Here is a 17,119-nt window from a genome sequence, read left to right on the forward strand (position 1 = left end):
AATTGAAGTCAGTCCCGTGTGAGACACCATTATCCTCTGGCAGACTAGTGGGGCTGGATTATGTGCGATATTGCCATGGTGTTGAGGAAATGAAGGCCTGAGTGCTGCTAATTAACTCAAGTCAAGCATTCAAAAGTGAGGGATAAGTCAAGAGTTTGAGTTGTCAGACATTTCCTCAGAGAAATAATTCTGCATTTATATTCTGGTCAGAGCTCTTATAAACTGTCCATTTCTCTCTCTCTCTCTCTCTCTCTCTCTCTCTCTCTCACTTTCTTTCCCTCTCCTTCTCTTTCACACACACACACACACACACACACACACACACACACACAGTGACAATGATTTGAATGCGTTAAAGAAACCAAGAAAAGTTAGAGGGTGGAATAATGAGGTAAGAGGTAAAACAGGCAGGAGGAGAAAAGTGCTGGGAAGGAGAAAAGATAAATCAGCAGATTTTGGCAGGTTGGGGAACTGAAACATCCAACAGGAGCAACAGACCAGAATGTCCAGGAAAAGTTCTAATGAAAGAAGCATACATCGTGCAAGGGCTGGGAGCAATCTCTCTACAAATCAGTCAGCAATCAGCAAAAAACACTGGTCACAAAATATCCCCCAACATAAGGAAGTGCTGTAGTTTCCAGTGGGCATCTGTCCTCAGGCTGCCTCATGTACCTTTGTCATGTCTCATTTCTGTTCCCAGTAATGTGTTGCTCTCAGTGAGGACCTTGGTGTGTAAAAAAGGACACTTATGCCCTGATGGACAGCTTACAGGGACATTATGTTTTTAGTTTGGAAGTGAGTGTGTGCGTGCATGCGTGTGTGTATGTGCGTGCCTGTGTGCTTGTGTGATTGCATGCTTGTGTCCGTGCATGTGTGTGCAGTTTATACTGTAAGTATTCCACATATCAGGCTTAGATGTGTAAGGAGAAAGAAGATGGTAGGAATTAATCTGAGCTTCTCATTACTGCCTGTGCAGTGTAATCAAGGTCTCTCCTAATGCAAATTTCAAAGCCTCAAGAACCATACACAGGCAAACTCTCCTTATAATGACTCCAGAAATCAATTGAGTAAAATACCAGAGCTCCCGGACATAAAGCAAATACCTGGCTTGTTATTTAGTCACACAGTCCATTTATTCCACTTTGGAGGTAACATGATTCCCTTCTTTCTTTGACTGGCCTTGAATTAGTATTCACCAACAGACATGTGTGACTACTCAACAACACCACCTGTTCTGTTCACCTTACTGAAAGTACAGCTAAATCCCTCCAACGTGTTACACAGACCTTAACATCAAAAATCATGTCTCTATTTCTATACAGATGGTGTTGAAGCTGAGGACACCAACTCCTCCATCACATCATGGCTTCTGTTTCTACCTCCTCCTCTCCCTCTCTCCTCCGCCAACTCCCAGAGCTCAACTCCTCTGCTTGCCCCTGTCCCCAGGCCCTCAATGCCAGCACGTTTGCCCCTGTCACCCCTTCGTCCTTAGGAATGTCCTGCTTCACCATGACCTTGGGTGTCCTCTCCAACCTCACTGCCTTGGGCATACTGGCCAAATCCCATTTCCGATTCCATCGCCAGGTGAAGGCTCCGTTCCTGCTGCTGGTAGGAGCCCTGCTGTTGACCGATCTGGGGGGTCATGTGATCACTGGTGCCTTTGCCCTACATCTGCACTTGGGTCGAAGTCGGAGGTACAGGTCAGCATCCCGAGCCACTGAGCCCGCCAAGGCGTTCTGCCAGCTCTTTGGGGCCACCATGGTGTTCTTCGGGTTGTGCCCTTTATTACTGGGGAGTGCCATGGCAGTTGAGCGTTGTGTGGGCATCACCCAGCCCCTCCTACACGCTGCTATGATCACGGTAGCCCATGCTCGGCTCACTGTGCTCCTACTGTACTCCCTCGCCATCCTGCTAGCAGTGCTGCCCCTGCTGGACGTTGGCAGCTACACACCCCAGTTTCCTGGCACATGGTGCTTCCTGCCTATGCATGGCCCACGGTCCACAGCTGATGCCAGTCTAGCCCTAGCCTTCTCAAGCCTGGGGCTCGCGGCGCTCACACTCTCCCTGCTCTGTAACACCCTGAGTGGGCTGGCACTGCTACAGGCCAGGATGAGCTCCCAAGGTTTCAGGACAAATAAGACAGGGCGATATGGCTCCTCAGCTTCTTCCTCCTCCCTTATATGCTCACTGGATGTGGAGATGATGGCTCAGCTGGCAGTGATTACTGTGGTGTCATGTGTGTGTTGGAGCCCATTCCTAGTGAGTCAAACCTCCTCTCGTATTTGACCATGGTCATACTTATTTTTCCTTAATTATTTGGCCTTCTCATTACTTAATGTTTAAACAGAGATTAACATTGAAATGATTTGTACATAACTTATTCATTATTCCTATATTCATGTTGAACAGCATGTGATATCTAGCCTTTGTTATTACATTTAGTGCAAATAGCATAGATCAGGCAATTTTAAAGTCTGAGGTGGAGAGCCTCCCCTGGGGAATTAACAGAGCTACCAAAGCGGTCCTCTGACTGACAGCCTCCTCATGCCGCAGAAACCTTTCTTTAGATTTCTTTAGAGTTATACACACTTCTCATACCAGGATTTGACCGTTCATTACATCCATTGTTGTCTCTGTCTCTCTACATCTCTAGATCTACATCTCTTTGTCGGTGGGGCAGTTTTACCATGGCTCCACCTACTCAATACATCAGTCAGAGGGCCTGGTTCTGCTGGGCCTTCGCATGGCCTCCTGGAATCAGATCCTGGATCCTTGGGTCTACATCTTACTGAGGCGAGCGGTGCTGCGCAGAGTTTACCATGTCATCCAGAAAGACAAATCCACCATAACACAAAGCAACTCCTGTACAGACTCACGCAGACAGGACATCAGTCTACAACTGTAATATGTTTGAGACACAGGGACACATAATGTATATGCACACATAAACAACATGCATGTGGATGTGGACATATCAAACTCCAGCAGAAATAGCACTTTGTAATGCATATGACATGGGACAGTCACCTCATGAACACATGTAGTTTGTAAACACAGGTGTGGTGACCAGGTATATACTATTAAAACCTGTGTGCTGATGATAGTCTATGTTTTGAAATTAAATATACTTTCTGTATTGTGAAAGTCTGTATACCACCTCACTGTATTGTTTGCTGTAAATGACACCTAATGAAAATAAAACAACTGTAGGCATGTTTATTTATCAACTTTTCTGAACATTTCCAGAGGGATATTTCCAAACGAGGAATGAGTAATACTACTCATACATACTACTATGCTATCTTGTACTGAGCACTTTACAATCATTGGCCAAACAAATGACCTAAACTGAACCAGCAAATGCATAGGGCGGGGCAAAGGATGGGTTCCCTTCAACACCATGACGTCGTCCAATTGAATTGAGTCATGAGTTTAATGAGCGTTCAAAGCACCAAATGGCTGAGCTTGCTGAAGAAAAACTAGGCGGTGCTTGGAGGTCGCACTGCAATAACATTCAATATGGAGTACAGAAAAATGTCTGGCACGCAGTATTGTATTCCCAAATATGTATAGATATTTACCACAAATCTGTATTATTCTTTCCGCTCGGCCTTGAATGTGTAGTTACGGAACTCCATCGTGAATCTATTTCAATTGTTGATGGGTTTTTTAAATTGATACGTAGAGAGGCGTTGTTCAGTCAATCATCTGCCGCGGAGACACCAAACTCAAACTGTGTTTGAAACTATTGGAACATTGGGATACTGTTCCCATTTTGTAAAGGAGGCTACGTTTTCATCCCCTCAACGCATTCAACTGCCTGTGGTGATTCTAACTTATATCGAAGACTGCTGTTCATCCGTGGAATTCTAAGTTTTGTAGACAGGGTTACTAGGTGAAAGGTTAGGGACATCCCTGTCAAATAATTCGCCGTCGGGTCGTGCATAGGTAAGTACACTTTCACATATTGACCAACTGAGAACACGTGGTAACCGCCCATGTTAGCCAAATTAACCGATCAAAAGTTAATGGACAGTCTCATTCACTGCCTTTTTACATTAGGCCATCCCGACAATTTAACAATTTTATTGAACCTTTTTTATCAAGCTCATCTTCAAGGGAGACCTGATATGCTGACTATCCACGCCTGTGTTCCCTCTTCACTCAATCCCAAACTCCCCTGTTGCATCCTAACAACACCCACGTCCCTCACCCATCCTGTCATAATGTCTGTCTCTTTCCTCCTCCTCATGTCCTCCACTGGAAGGATGCACAATGTGGCGAGTGCCTCATTGTCTCTGGGTTCTCTGGGTCTGCTGCGTCTCTTCGGGGTGCCCTGGTCCTGGAGCTTGGCAGCAGGTCTCGGGGTCTACCTGGGTACGGGTGGTTGGTGGTACCTCTACATTGTAGTACGCACTGCCAAAAGAGACCTCATGTGAGTGCAATGGAGTGTATTTACATATTTTGATGTATTTGGGAGGAATGCATCAGGATGAAGTTATTATATTAAACTCATTACAGAAAGTAATGGTAGCCTAAATAATAATGGTCTTTCCCCCCACCCCCCTCTCCTTTCTAATCCTCTCAAGTGGACTTTATGTGCTCTTGCGAGTGAAGCTGGCACTGTGGCACCACTTACGCCAAGGCAGCAACATTCCCTCCATCTTTGCCCAGACGGTGAAGTTACACCCTGATAAACCAGCACTTGTGTATGAGGCCACAGGGGAGACATGGACCTTCACTCAGCTGGACCAGCTCTCTAACTCAGTGGCCCAGTGGGCACTGGTTCAGGGCTGGGCCTCTGGGGATGTGGTGGCCATCTTCATGGAGAGCCGACCCCTACAGGTGGCACTCTGGCTGGGCCTGGCTAAGGTGGGGGTGGAGGCTGCACTCATCAACTTCAACCTGCGCAGTGATGCACTCCTGCATTGTGTTGGAGTGTCCGCATCACGGGGAATTGTGTTTGGAGCAGAGCTTGCTGATGGTAAGTTGGATTTCGAGAGATTTGATTGCAGGACGGAAAAGTTTGCGTCACTGATTTGAGGAGTGTGTTGTTGTCAGCTTTGTGTGTAAACCTACACACAGGGGTTTCCCAATGTTCTGATGCCTGTTGCACTTTTCAAACTCTGTCCTCATATGTGAGTCAACACTCTGTCTGTTTATTGTAGTATTATGTCTGGTGTCTTTCATTCTGTCTGTCTGTGACATCATTCTGTCTTTTCTAACTTTATTTATAAAAATGTGTTTTCTTTTCTTTCTTTTTTTATTTTACAATCACTTATCAACTCTCTCAGTCCCTGCTGCTTTTGAATGGGCTCCTTTGCTAACTCCTATCCTCCCTCCCTCCCTTTCTCTCTCTCTCCTTAGTCATGATAGAGGTGAACTCCTCCCTGAGCCAGTCCATGGTTCGGTTCTGTACAGGAGAGCTCACGGCAGATCGCCTGGCCTCTCTGGGTGCCCAGCCTCTGGACCCCATCTTAGCCTCTGCCCCTAGACTCCCCCCTCCCCCCTGTGTCTCACCTAAAGGGTTCAATGGTGAGTGTCCTATCTCTCATAGTGATGTTCTTAGAGTCGTAAGGAAGTAAACTTGCACGTTTCTATTGTTTACAGCATCCTGGATTCCCATTGGTTGACTTTCTTATATTGTCCCATAGCACCTCTCACTGCATCAATAGAAAGGACCATGACCCAAAAATTCGGGCATGTCAGATTTCAAATTGGATGTGATTGTCTTCTCGTGTCGTTGACCAACTCACACTGCCAGTTGATTTACCTCAAGTTTACCTCAGATGTCCCGCGTTTACAGCCGATATGTATATTTTGTCGCGAGACTGTGGCTTGTGGCAAATTCATGGCCAAAAACGCACAGTGCCTGCCTGGCTTAAGACACCACTGATACCAGATATGTCAAAACAGTGTAAAATTGGTTTGTGGGTTTTGGCTTCTTCTTTCTTTGAGTAACAGTGTCCCACTATTAGCACACATTACTGTTTCAGTAATATCTATTTCCCCATGCTCCTTCTTGTCCCACTCTCCAAACTGCCCTCCTCTCTCCACCCTCTCCCCTTGGACAGATCGCCTGTTCTATATATACACCTCTGGCACTACAGGACTCCCCAAAGCTGCCATTGTGGTGCACAGTCGGTAGGACTTATCTTTTTATTCAGCAGTGATAGATACACTTCTAGGATCTGGTTTTCTGTACAGTATGGTTCACATGGCTACTGCCTAGCTCAGCATTGAGCTGATTGATGTGCAGTATTTATAAAGAGTTTCCTTTCCTGTTGTGATGCTCTTACCACAGGTATTTCCGTATTGCTGCTTTTGGGTACTATGCTTTCCGCATGCGCTCAGATGACATTATCTACGACTGCCTTCCCCTTTACCACTCAGCAGGTATGTGTCCTCATCCAGTGCTCTCTGTTCCTGACCATCACCTCTGTCCCTCAGCATTCATTTAAATGTCCTTTTCTTACACCACCCTCACAGACTGACCTGTTCTCCTCCCCTGTACAGGTAATATCATGGGGGTAGGTCAGTGTCTGATCAATGGACTCACTGTGGTAGTGAAGAAGAAATTCTCTGCCAGCCGCTTCTGGGAAGATTGTATCAAGTACAACTGCACTGTAAGTGGTGAGATATACCAGTGCTGGCAACACCACAAGTTTCTGATTCGGAGCCACACTTTGCAGTTATGCTATTGACTAAAATCTCATAATAACAAATACTTTACTCAGTTACTCCCACAAAGGAAAGGTTTGAGTCGTTTTTCCAGGCTTATATGCGCTGTGTGCAATAGCCTTGGGACGAGGTTCAATGAACACCCACAATGAAAGATATTATTATTACGGATTATTATAACATATTATTATTATTATTATTATTATTAATAATAATATTAAACTTTATTTGTATAGCACCTTTCATACATAAAATGCAGCTCAAAGTGCTTTACATTTGAAGCATTAAGAACAAATAAATACAACAGTATAGATGAAAATAAATTAAAACAAATTAGTAGAAATAAATAAAATAAAAACTTGTTTAGGGCAAGTTTAAAGCACAAGCTAAAAATGGGTTAGTTAAAAGCCTTCCAGTAAAGGTATGTTTTAAGCTCTTTTCTATAAATGTCCACAGAGCCTGCCACAATTTTGGTGCATAATACCTAAAAGCAGCTTCCCCGCTTTGTTTGTGGAGTACTTTGGGCGCGATTAAAAGACCGGCATTGGAGGATATAAGGGCTTTTTGTGGTCAGAGATGTATGAAGGTGCTATACCATTAAGAGCTCTGTAGGTAATTAAAAGGACCTTAAAATCAATTCTAAAAGAAACAGAGTTAGTGCAGTTCAGCTAAAACAGGAGTGATGTGCTCTCTCTTCTGGGTCTTAGTTAAAAGTCTTGCAGCAGAATTCTGTACGAGTTCCAATTTCTTTTATAGACTTTTCTGGGAGACCAGTAAAAAGTGCATTGCAGTAGTCCAACCTACTAGTGATAATAGCATGAATTAGTTTCTCAGCATCCTGTTATGAAGGGTGTCGAATGCTGCACTCAAGTATAAAATAATAAGGATTTACACTTGGTTTAAGTCAGTAGCAAGTCTAAGATCATTTACTATTTTGACTAAGGCTGTTTCTATGCTGTGGTTGGATCTAAAACTTGATTGGAATTTCTCTAGGATACTGTTTTCATTGAGGAAGGTATTAAGCTGATTAAAAAACACTTTTTCAAGTACTTTGCTCATGAAGGGTAGGCTAGATATAGGCCTGTAATTACTAAGGATAGTATTATCTAGATTTGACTTTTTAAGTAGAGGTTTCACGACAGCAGTCTTATAGGCTGTAGGAAATATACTTGTTTCCAATGAGGTATTAATTATCTTAAGAATAGAGGGAGCCAAACTATCATATACATTCTTGAGGAATTTACTAGGTACTGGATCCAGAGCACATGTTGAGGAGCTGGTCTGAGTTAAGTTTTTGGTGAGTTCAGGTTGCGTAATGTTGCTAAAACATCTCAATTTCGGGGGGCTGTTTTTGGGTGTGTCACCGAACTTATTAGCTGTATTAGCAATGCCCGCCCTTATGGAGGTGACTTTGTCTTTAAAGAAGCTTGCAAATTCTTCACATCTAAAAGCGGATGCCTGACTGAGTGTGTCGAAGGGGGTTGGATTTAGTAGTCTATCAATGTTGGAGAACAAAAGTTTCCACTATTCTCTGTAATAATTTTAGAGAAGTGGGTCTTTCTCTCATTTCGAACAGTTTTATTATAAGTAGCATTTTTATCTTTTAGAATGGCACGGTGAACCTGTAGCTTAGTTTTCCTCCATGTTCTTTCAGTTCTTTTGCTTTTCACTAGACATTGGGTAGAAGTCAAAGTCGGGATAGGTCTTGGAGATGGAGTCTCTGCATTAGAACTACAGGCATATGTTATGGTATTACATGAAACAGTCAGATCTGAGGTAGTGATGCCTGAAGTTACCCTGGAGAAAATACTACCAGATCCATTTACATGAACTGTGTTATTAGAGACCTGAATCAACATGAACATGGATCAGCAGTACTTTCTATAGCATGTCAATGCCTGAGGGAGGAGGCCATGTTCGACTATCTTCTGGCTAAATAGAGGACAGGAATTGCAGCCAGGTGCGCAGGTGAGGGGAGGTATGATGGTGCTGGGGGAGACAGAAAACCTTGGCCAGTAACAGGGTATGTACAGACAATAGGCTAGAAAGTATGAGCGGAGGGGTTGCTGGTTAACTGATGGACCAGCTAGGAAGCTAGTGTGTTAGTTAGCAGGCTAGCTGGCAAGCGATAGCAGGCTCTTGTGTGGAGGGGACAGGGTACATACCCATGAGGGCTCCGAGATCGGAGCCCACTGCGGTATTGAAGCCTGGATTTCTGCAGATCTCGACCCACTGGAGGCATTTAGGGCCGTGATGAGGGGAGGAATTCAGCGCAGCGGCAGCAGTATGGAGGTATGCTAGGCTATGCTGCTAGGCTACGCAAGCAATTGTGGCTGAAATATGCGCTTCTTTCAGATTTAGGGTACTACTTACCAGGGCTACAGGGGCTGTGTGTGCCCTGTAGTCAACAAAAGAGATCTCGCCAACGCTCTAGAGAGAAGCAGCTCTAATGAGGTATTAATTATCTTAAGAATAGAGGGAGCCAAACTATCATATACATTCTTAGCATATGTTGAAAACAGTAAGTCCTGACCTGTTTGGTGTATGTTGTTCCTCCTCCTCCCTCTAGGTGGTGCAGTACATAGGTGAGATCTGTCGCTACCTCCTGTCCCAGCCTGTGCGGCCATCAGAGAAGGGTCACCGGGTGCGCCTGGCCGTGGGGAACGGGCTCCGCCCCAGTGTGTGGGAGGCTTTCACTGAGCGCTTTGGGGTTGCCCAGGTCGGGGAGTTCTACGGAGCCACTGAGTGCAACTGCAGCATCGCCAACATGGATGGCAAGGTCAGGGGACATTCTTGACCTATGGAGACATGAGTTACTGTCTTCGATGCTGTTCCCATTTTTCTTTTTGTCATTCCTTTTTTTTTTTCCTCTCCAGGTGGGAGCCTGTGGGTTTAACAGCCGCATATTGCCCAATGTGTACCCCATACGCCTGGTGAAGGTGGATGAGGAGACTATGGAGCTGGTGCGGAACAGCCAGGGGCTGTGTGTGCCCTGTAGCCCTGGTAAGTTACCCAACTTTCCCCTGCTCTCGTAATATCTGCATGTACTGTACAGTGACCTCTCCCATTACCACCTTCTCTTTCAGAGGAGCCAGGGCTGCTGGTTGGCCGGATTAACCAACAGGACCCGCTACGCCGATTCGACGGCTACGCCAGCCAGGACGCCACAAAGAAGAAGATTGCCCACAATGTCTTCAAGAAAAATGACTCCGCGTATTTATCAGGTAACTAATACCCATTAGACACTTGTGTATCCTATAAGATGATCAATACCTTAATATGATACAATTCCTCGTCCTCTTGATGTTACTATTGTCCCTATACCTACTATCCTCCCTTCTCCCACGCCCTCCCCAATCCTCACTGTCCCAGGTGATGTGTTGGTGATGGATGAGCTGGGCTACATGTACTTCCGGGATCGTAGTGGGGACACGTTCCGCTGGAGAGGGGAGAACGTCTCCACTACTGAGGTGGAGGGAACTCTGAGCGGCCTACTGGGCCAGGCAGACGTGGCAGTGTACGGCGTAGCTGTGCCAGGTGTGTACTGTAACTTTGCTACTTGCACCTGCCAAAAGGGAACATGAACATGATTTGTCTTGGGCCCCATAACGGGGGATTCAGACTTAGCAAGACAGTCAGCGATCTAGCTGTTGAAGTCTCTCTGGCTTGGTCACTGTATGGGCATGTCTTTTAAATTTTGTTTGTGAGTCCAGTCTCCAGTCTGAATAAACTCATTATAGAGACCCTAATCGCTGTGCCGCATCACCGATTATTTGCATAAAGTTGAAGATTCCTGAACTCTTGACAAGTCACATCACCAGCAGGGATTGCATCGCCAACAGTCACATCACTCATTGCCTCCTGTTGCTTCCCATTGAAAATGACTGATTTCAGCTTGGTCGCTGATGGTCTTGCCAGGTGTGAATCTCCTGTAAAGCATGTTGTTTTGAAGAATCTTAACTTCTGGCATGAATCTGTGTGTGAACTCTGCAGGTGTGGAGGGGAAGGCAGGAATGGCTGCCATTGCAGACACAACAGGAAGTTTCAACTGTGATGCTTTCCTGCGAGGTGTTCAACAAACCCTGCCCCCTTATGCCCGTCCTGTGTTCCTACGAATCTCCCCACAAGTAGACACCACGGGTGAGTGAACAGTGTTAATTCCCCTCCTGAGATCATGTCAATATTCCATGTGCTCTGATGTACATTATCCCTCTCATTCTATCTCTTGCTCTGTTTTTCTTTTGGGTTTTTTTCTCTCTCCTAGGTACATTTAAAATCCAGAAGACCAGGTTGCAGAGGGAAGGATTTGACCCACGCTTCTCTCCTGACCAGATCTACTTTTTGAATTCCAGAGCAGGGCGTTATGAGGCTGTGAGTGAGGAGCTGCATAGTGCTATAGTGGAGGGTAGGATGTCTCTATGAGATGGAGGGGTACCTCAGTGGGACTGTCAGGGTACCTCAGTTTACAGCTATTGTAGACAGAGGAGACAGACTGATGGGATGGAGATCCCATCCTGTCAGTGTCCCTGGATTTGAAGCAATCAGGGATCACAGATGGCAGGGCTATTGATTAGTCGATAGGAAAAAAAACCTTAGTACTGTTACAAAAGATTTGTTAACACTATGAATAACATCCCAGGACCCTTTTTTATTTTTCATTATGTTTTTCTTAGTTTAGCCAAATGAGAAACATCCTCCAAGCCTTTTAAGCTACAATGCACATGAAGTAAAGATTATGTGGCTCTTACTTGAAAAAGGAATTCTGTTACATTGAGAGCGTGCATCTGCTCGTTATGAGACCGTTAAAGAGATGGAACGAGTGAACAGACTTTTGAGTTCCAGAGTCTTTGAAGCAACAGATTGAAGCAATACTTGAATGTCTATGTTGGATGGGATTATTGCCCGTGTGTTATTATGATGATTGTGATGTGCACGATAGTGAGGCTGTGCAGAACAGGAGGCAACATGCAGTACACATGCCCTCTACACCCAACACTAACTATAGAGATTTTAGACAGCAAGATTAGATTTTGAGAAGAATGTGTTTACTTAACATGTTTGAAGTAATGAATGATTATGTACTGACTGACACAGGTTCACACACACATTGATATGTGCCTTACAGGAGCCCCGTGGAAGCCTGTGTCCGAAACCATCGTGTTTTTATGCTCTGCCTGAAAAAGGAACTCCCATTACAGAATGTGGCAGTTACATCACTGTCTTACAGCTCAGTCACTTACTCAAGTGATGATTATCCTATCATCCTCAGTCACTTACTCAAGTGTTTTCTCGGTAGAGTTATATTGTAGCTGTAACTGGTTGTGAACATTAACATTGTTCTAGCTCTTTAGCGCATACATTTATTTGGGGGTAACTCACAAATAAATGTTTTTTAAAATGCGTTATTCATTGCGTGATGAAATGAAATGTAATAAATGATTCACAGCAGGAGCAGCTCTGGCGTTAAAGGCTTGCCATCTTTCATTTTAACACACTATTCTCTGAACACACCATTCTCCCAAACGTCAGACCATATTGAATACTCTTAACATGCATCTAGGTAGCACCCTCTGCCACTGTGTTTTAAATCGTTAAGCAGTGACGGTCATTTTGCTACTCTAGCTCGTTTCGACCCTCCATGGAAGGTCACCAGCGATCTGTGGATACAGACACCCTTACAGGCAGGACTCTCAGTGGGTGTTCCTTGCAGGCAGTGCAGAAGTAAGGAAAGACTTGAGGTATGATGAGGTCTGTGAACACGTAGAGGGGTGTCCTCTCTTGGGGGTCATAGAAGGTCACCTTTCCCCTGTCCATGTCCAACACAATCCTGATGACTTGTGGCGCTTTTTTCATGGTCAAGTCTGCCCACGGTGCAGTACAAGCCTTGTGCTCTCCGTTGCGAAAGCGTATAGTCCAGAATCCCTCTGCTGGCGTCAGAACATGTTTGCCCTTCCTGTTGATGGACTCGCTAGCCACCCCAACAACCCAGTAGGTGTTATCCTTTACCTCCACCTCCCAGCTGTGGCGGCCTGAGCAGATGCCCTCAGAGCCCAGCATCTCAGCGCTGACGTCAAAACGCTCAGGGTTATTTGGGAGGTTGAAGATTTGGGTGCAGCACTGCACAACGGTCAGGTCCTCTGACAGTATAAAGCAGTTAGCTGCTGTGTTTGGATCCAGAATCACAGGAGCTGGAGAGAAAGCAAGAGAAGAAAATGTTAGGCAGGCAGGAGAAGGGACAGCAGACTGCCTATATGGAGAGACCGACAGAAACCTCCACTGACTGATACTTGATTAGTACTCACTATAATGAATAATACTTTTCATCTTGTCCCAGACTTTGAACTTTAGAGAGCCCAGGTGCTTTGCCACGTCAATCAGAGATTCGGAAATCAACTGTGGATCCTGGGGCAAACGCCAGGTTCTGGAATCATATTCAGTTATTAGTCATTGTGTACATCGTATTTGAGCAAAGATAGCCCCAGTAATATTTTAATTGATTGATGATATATTGCCTATCATATAAAGCCAGATTTTAACATTCTTAACTGTTATGATCATTCATGGAGGCTAGAAATATTAGATTAAGACTGCCATGTTCAGCAGCTATCTGTTGTAGTTAAAGTTAGCTGTAGTATGTAGAGGGAGGGTGGGGCTCTCTTCATGCCCCTTATTTGGCATGATTCTTGTGTCACATTGATACATGGGTCAAACCAATGGCCATTCTCAACTGCAGGGCGCATACCTCTTGATAGTATCCTTGTAGTTCTGAAAAAGTAAGACAAATGTATCACTCTTGAATGGGCAGTCACAATATTTACAGAATCCATTGTTTTGTATTTTGCATTAAGACGTCATACTGTTTTACCTGCAAGAATGGGATGTCCTTAGACCTCATCTCCAGCTCCACAGTTCGGATTGTGTTTGAGAGAGATGTCAACCCATCTGACATCTCTTCAATCTTTTCTTTTAATATCTGACTCTTCTGATCCTCTTCAGTTTTAAGAGCAGAAACTCTGGTCGCCTCTTCATCTCTCAGGAACTGGTGAAGGACCTCAAATTCTTCTTTAATCTGCCTCTCAGTGTGCTCTGCCTGGCTCTGGAATCAGACATGTTTTAAGGGCAATGTTCTCTATGTACTGTACACTCTAATCAAAACAATGTAATAGAGCAAGAATACCTTTATGTGCTCTGCTGTTTGATCGCAGGCCACTTTAGCCTTCCTGTAAATCTGCAGTTTGTCCTTGAATGGCGTCAGTGCAGTCTTGAGTTCCTCCTGGAATAGAATGAAAAAGCATCAACACATTAACACCGGGTCTGGCAGGCAGCAAGCCAAGCTGTCATCACAATGTGTTGCTTTCAACTGCCACGCACTGCTCCATCGCAGCATTCCCCTGCATATGTAAGAGGGCACAGTACAGCATTGACTGAAAGAAACAGATTGATAGACAGCTGGACCTAATGTCATGGCAACACCATCAGAGCTGGGTCATACTGAAGAGTGCCTTGTAGCTGGCTACAGAGTGGAGAAGATGATGAAACGCATAGGTGAAACGCCCAAATAAATGTTGGTTTGCCCAAGGGGTTGAAGAGGGCAGATGTAGCAAAGAAGAATGCAGAGTGGCGCACACTTGAGAAACCTTCAGGGAGTCTGGTTTCAAGGCCTGACCCACCTAAAATATAAATCTATTATTAGAATTATGATAACTCTGCCAAGCACCCACATGAACTCATTTAATTTCTTCAAGAACATCAAGATAATACACAAGTCAGTGCTTCTTGTGACTGATTTGCCTGTGAGGGAAAGAAAGTTTACGTGACATGGCCAGTGGTAAAAAAATAGCACTGCCACTGATTATCAAATGTTACATTTAGATGGAGGTATGAAATGACTTTGTTAGCATATTCTGAAAAGCAAAGATAGGCTGGTTGATGAGTATGCCATTTACTAACAGCAGTGAGTACAACCAAGTGTTTACTTGCCTACCTTACAGTCATGAGCACCCTCCCCAATGGGATAAAGCCTGTGGCCCTTGTGTGCAGCCGAAGTCTGGCACACTCCACAGATGGGCTGCAGATCATCTAAACAAAAAAGTGAGAGTTTTTCTCCATGCTCCTTACAAGATAGAGGGTCATTTTCGCTCATCTCCTTCCTGTAGGAGTCACAGGTCTTCTCCAGCGTATTGTTCACCACTATCTCATCCATGGAGGAACGGCGCATGCACAAAGGACAGTAATGGGTTTCCTGGCTCTCCCAGCTGTCATTCAGACAAGCTTTGCAGAACTTGTGTCCACAGGAAAGCACCGCAGGATGCCGAAAAATATTGCCACAAATAGGGCAAGTGAGGTTGTCTTCGAGGCAAGAGAGTCTGCTTGGTCTGGTTGCCATTCTTCTTTTGAGGTTTTAAACAGCACAGCAGGGTCGGATATAGTTACTCTGCTCCTCCCACCCCTGCAAGGGTTAACCTCGTCCCCAGGCTATCGCTCACCTCATCTCAACTTTTATGTTCATCACAGGAAATGATTTGTACTTATTTATTTTAATCAATAATTCAATTTAGTTTTGTTGGCAGGGACAGTACACATTAATCAACAGTCAGTTTACACATCAATTTAAATGCGTACGAGTTAGCTATAATAATGTCCATCTCTGATTCCAGGGAAATACCGACTAGGCTGGCTATGTACGTAGCGGATATGCAAATAAACACCTCCCTCTGGGTAAAACACATCCACACCAGATGTCTCTGAGGAGACGAGAGCCAGTAATAGTTCCATGACGCAGAGCTCTAATATTACTGTTGCTGGAGAGAGGAAAACATTGGCACTTCTGCTGACATTGTGATGAATTGTAATTAACAAGATGAGTGGTGGCTCAGAATGTTATGGTATGAAAGGGTCTAGAAGAAGACTGTTTATTTGGCCATGCAATCAATTCTAGGAATGTGATATGTGCACACACCCCCCCCCCCCCAAGACAATACACGTGCACACACCCCCCCTCCGAGAGGACACACAGGTAGAACAGAGGGACACGCAGGGAGAACAGAGCTCTGGGTCAGCCATATTCAGCACCCCTGGAGCAGTTATGGGCCTTGCTCAAGGACACAGCAGTGGTAGGTATCTAGGTATATACCTTAGATATGATGCCAGTAACCTTCCAGTTACTGGCTCACATCCAGCTCCCTCCTGGAGTGGGGATCGAACCAGCAACCTGCCGATTGCTGGCCTGTTGTCTAACCTCTAGGCTACCTGCCGCCCCATATGAAAGGGTCTCATAGACACTTACCAAATTAAGTTGGCAGGACTGGAGTAAGAGTATAAATAGATGAAGGGTAGGACAGGAGGGTAAGAATATACGACTCCACTGACCCTTGGAACATTTTTCACAGTCCAGTTGGGCCATGACCAGGTCAAAGCACCCCATGGTCAAAGATGTCTTGAATCACTCCCATATTTGTACAAAGGATGTTAATAAATAAATATTTAATTTAAATAGCAAATATTTTGGCCACATCACTTTGAAGTGACAATATTCATAATGACAATTACTTTCACATTACTGTACGCTGAAAATTGTATAGTTAACTCAATACTTTGTAGTGGGAGTTAGGCCACAGGGGTAAAATCCTGCACTAGGAATAGAGTTGCATATACTGAGTGCTCAGGCGTAACAATTGTTGAATCTTACCTTGCAGTCCACCACTGCTTCAATTATAGTGTATACTCTATGATCCTTAGGGTCTATAGACCCCTGACATTGACATGTCAGTTTCTCCCCATGTTCCTCACATGTTCTCTGGGGAGGTCCAGGGTTCTCTACAATGCAGAAAGGACACTCTTTGGAACCCTGTTTTTCCCAGAACTGCTCCAGACAGGGGTTGCAGAAGCTACAGCCACAGGAAACACAGCTGAGAACCACAGGAACACTGAAGATCTCCCCACATACGGCGCAGGAGCACTCGTCCACCATGAGATATGAAATGTTGGCCTCCATTCTCTCTGAGAGCTGGAGTGGAGTGTGTCAAGATATGGTTACAGTGACCCTCTCAGTGGTCTTTTGCCATTTGACATTGATCTATTTCCAAGCTTTGCATATCATGTATGGACTAAGTGTCATGGAATTCTAGAGTGAGAGATTGTTCCTCTGGACAGATGGAGTTCTTTAAAAAGATTTGGAATCTATCATTTGGGGCTGGCTGCAATAATACTGTTATTACTGTAGTAATAAACATGTATTACCATGTTGTTGCATAATGACGAGTAATTGCTAGTTTGTTTTTACAGTTTTGAAATAAAGAACAGTCCCTATTCCCACAAAAAACAATCTCTATGATGCAATTACAAACCAAATTTACTATGTAGTTGCTAACTTCATTTAGTAATTACAGCATTACTACAGCATTACTACAGCATTACTATCAGCATAACTAACTTTATT

At 44.6% G+C, this 17,119-nt stretch overlaps 3 protein-coding genes across 4 annotated transcripts; 2 read left to right on the top strand and 1 right to left on the bottom strand.

The window, feature by feature from the left end:
- The first annotated feature begins 1,428 nt into the window (after positions 1-1,428).
- ptger1c (prostaglandin E receptor 1c (subtype EP1)) lies at positions 1,429-2,938 on the top strand. Its single transcript, XM_083677503.1, has 2 exons — positions 1,429-2,259; positions 2,654-2,938. The coding sequence occupies exons 1-2, from the start codon at positions 1,495-1,497 to the stop codon at positions 2,903-2,905; spliced, it is 1,017 nt and encodes a 338-aa protein (XP_083533629.1). The 5' UTR covers positions 1,429-1,494; the 3' UTR covers positions 2,906-2,938.
- Positions 2,939-3,528: 590 nt separating this feature from the next.
- On the top strand, positions 3,529-12,132 carry slc27a1a (solute carrier family 27 member 1a). 2 transcript variants are annotated; one of them, XM_083677480.1, is made up of 13 exons: positions 3,529-3,952; positions 4,268-4,435; positions 4,590-4,984; positions 5,368-5,535; positions 6,075-6,144; positions 6,305-6,396; positions 6,517-6,626; positions 9,251-9,460; positions 9,558-9,684; positions 9,768-9,905; positions 10,054-10,218; positions 10,675-10,821; positions 10,946-12,132. In XM_083677480.1, exons 2-13 carry the CDS (start codon positions 4,269-4,271, stop codon positions 11,101-11,103), a joined length of 1,947 nt encoding a protein of 648 aa, XP_083533606.1. In that variant the 5' UTR covers positions 3,529-3,952; position 4,268; the 3' UTR covers positions 11,104-12,132. The 2 variants fall into 2 exon arrangements, with proteins under 2 accessions (XP_083533606.1, XP_083533605.1); XM_083677479.1 differs by having other exon boundaries at positions 3,529-3,948.
- A 195-nt stretch (positions 12,133-12,327) lies between these two features.
- trim35-13 (tripartite motif containing 35-13) lies at positions 12,328-14,914 on the bottom strand (the record flags this gene model as incomplete). Its single annotated transcript, XM_083676456.1, has 6 exons — positions 14,666-14,914; positions 13,859-13,954; positions 13,547-13,777; positions 13,424-13,446; positions 12,984-13,102; positions 12,328-12,869 (listed from the first exon to the last, which is right to left on the bottom strand). The coding sequence occupies exons 1-6, from the start codon at positions 14,897-14,899 to the stop codon at positions 12,328-12,330; spliced, it is 1,245 nt and encodes a 414-aa protein (XP_083532582.1). The 5' UTR covers positions 14,900-14,914.
- Between the last annotated feature and the right edge of the window lie 2,205 nt (positions 14,915-17,119).

This window comes from Argentina silus (assembly GCF_951799395.1).
Source record: "Argentina silus genome assembly, chromosome: 9".
Lineage (NCBI taxonomy): Eukaryota > Metazoa > Chordata > Actinopteri > Argentiniformes > Argentinidae > Argentina > Argentina silus.

Coding starts and splice junctions, on each gene's coding strand:
- ptger1c (XM_083677503.1), top strand. CDS start 1,495: ATGTCCTGCTTCACCATGACCTTGGGTGTCCTCTCCAACCTCACTGCC. Junction 2,260..2,653: donor TGTGTTGGAGCCCATTCCTA/GTGAGTCAAACC, acceptor CTACATCTCTAG/ATCTACATCTCTTTGTCGGT.
- slc27a1a (XM_083677480.1), top strand. CDS start 4,269: ATGCACAATGTGGCGAGTGCCTCATTGTCTCTGGGTTCTCTGGGTCTG. Junction 5,536..6,074: donor CTCACCTAAAGGGTTCAATG/GTGAGTGTCCTA, acceptor CCCCTTGGACAG/ATCGCCTGTTCTATATATAC. Junction 6,627..9,250: donor GTATCAAGTACAACTGCACT/GTAAGTGGTGAG, acceptor TCCTCCCTCTAG/GTGGTGCAGTACATAGGTGA.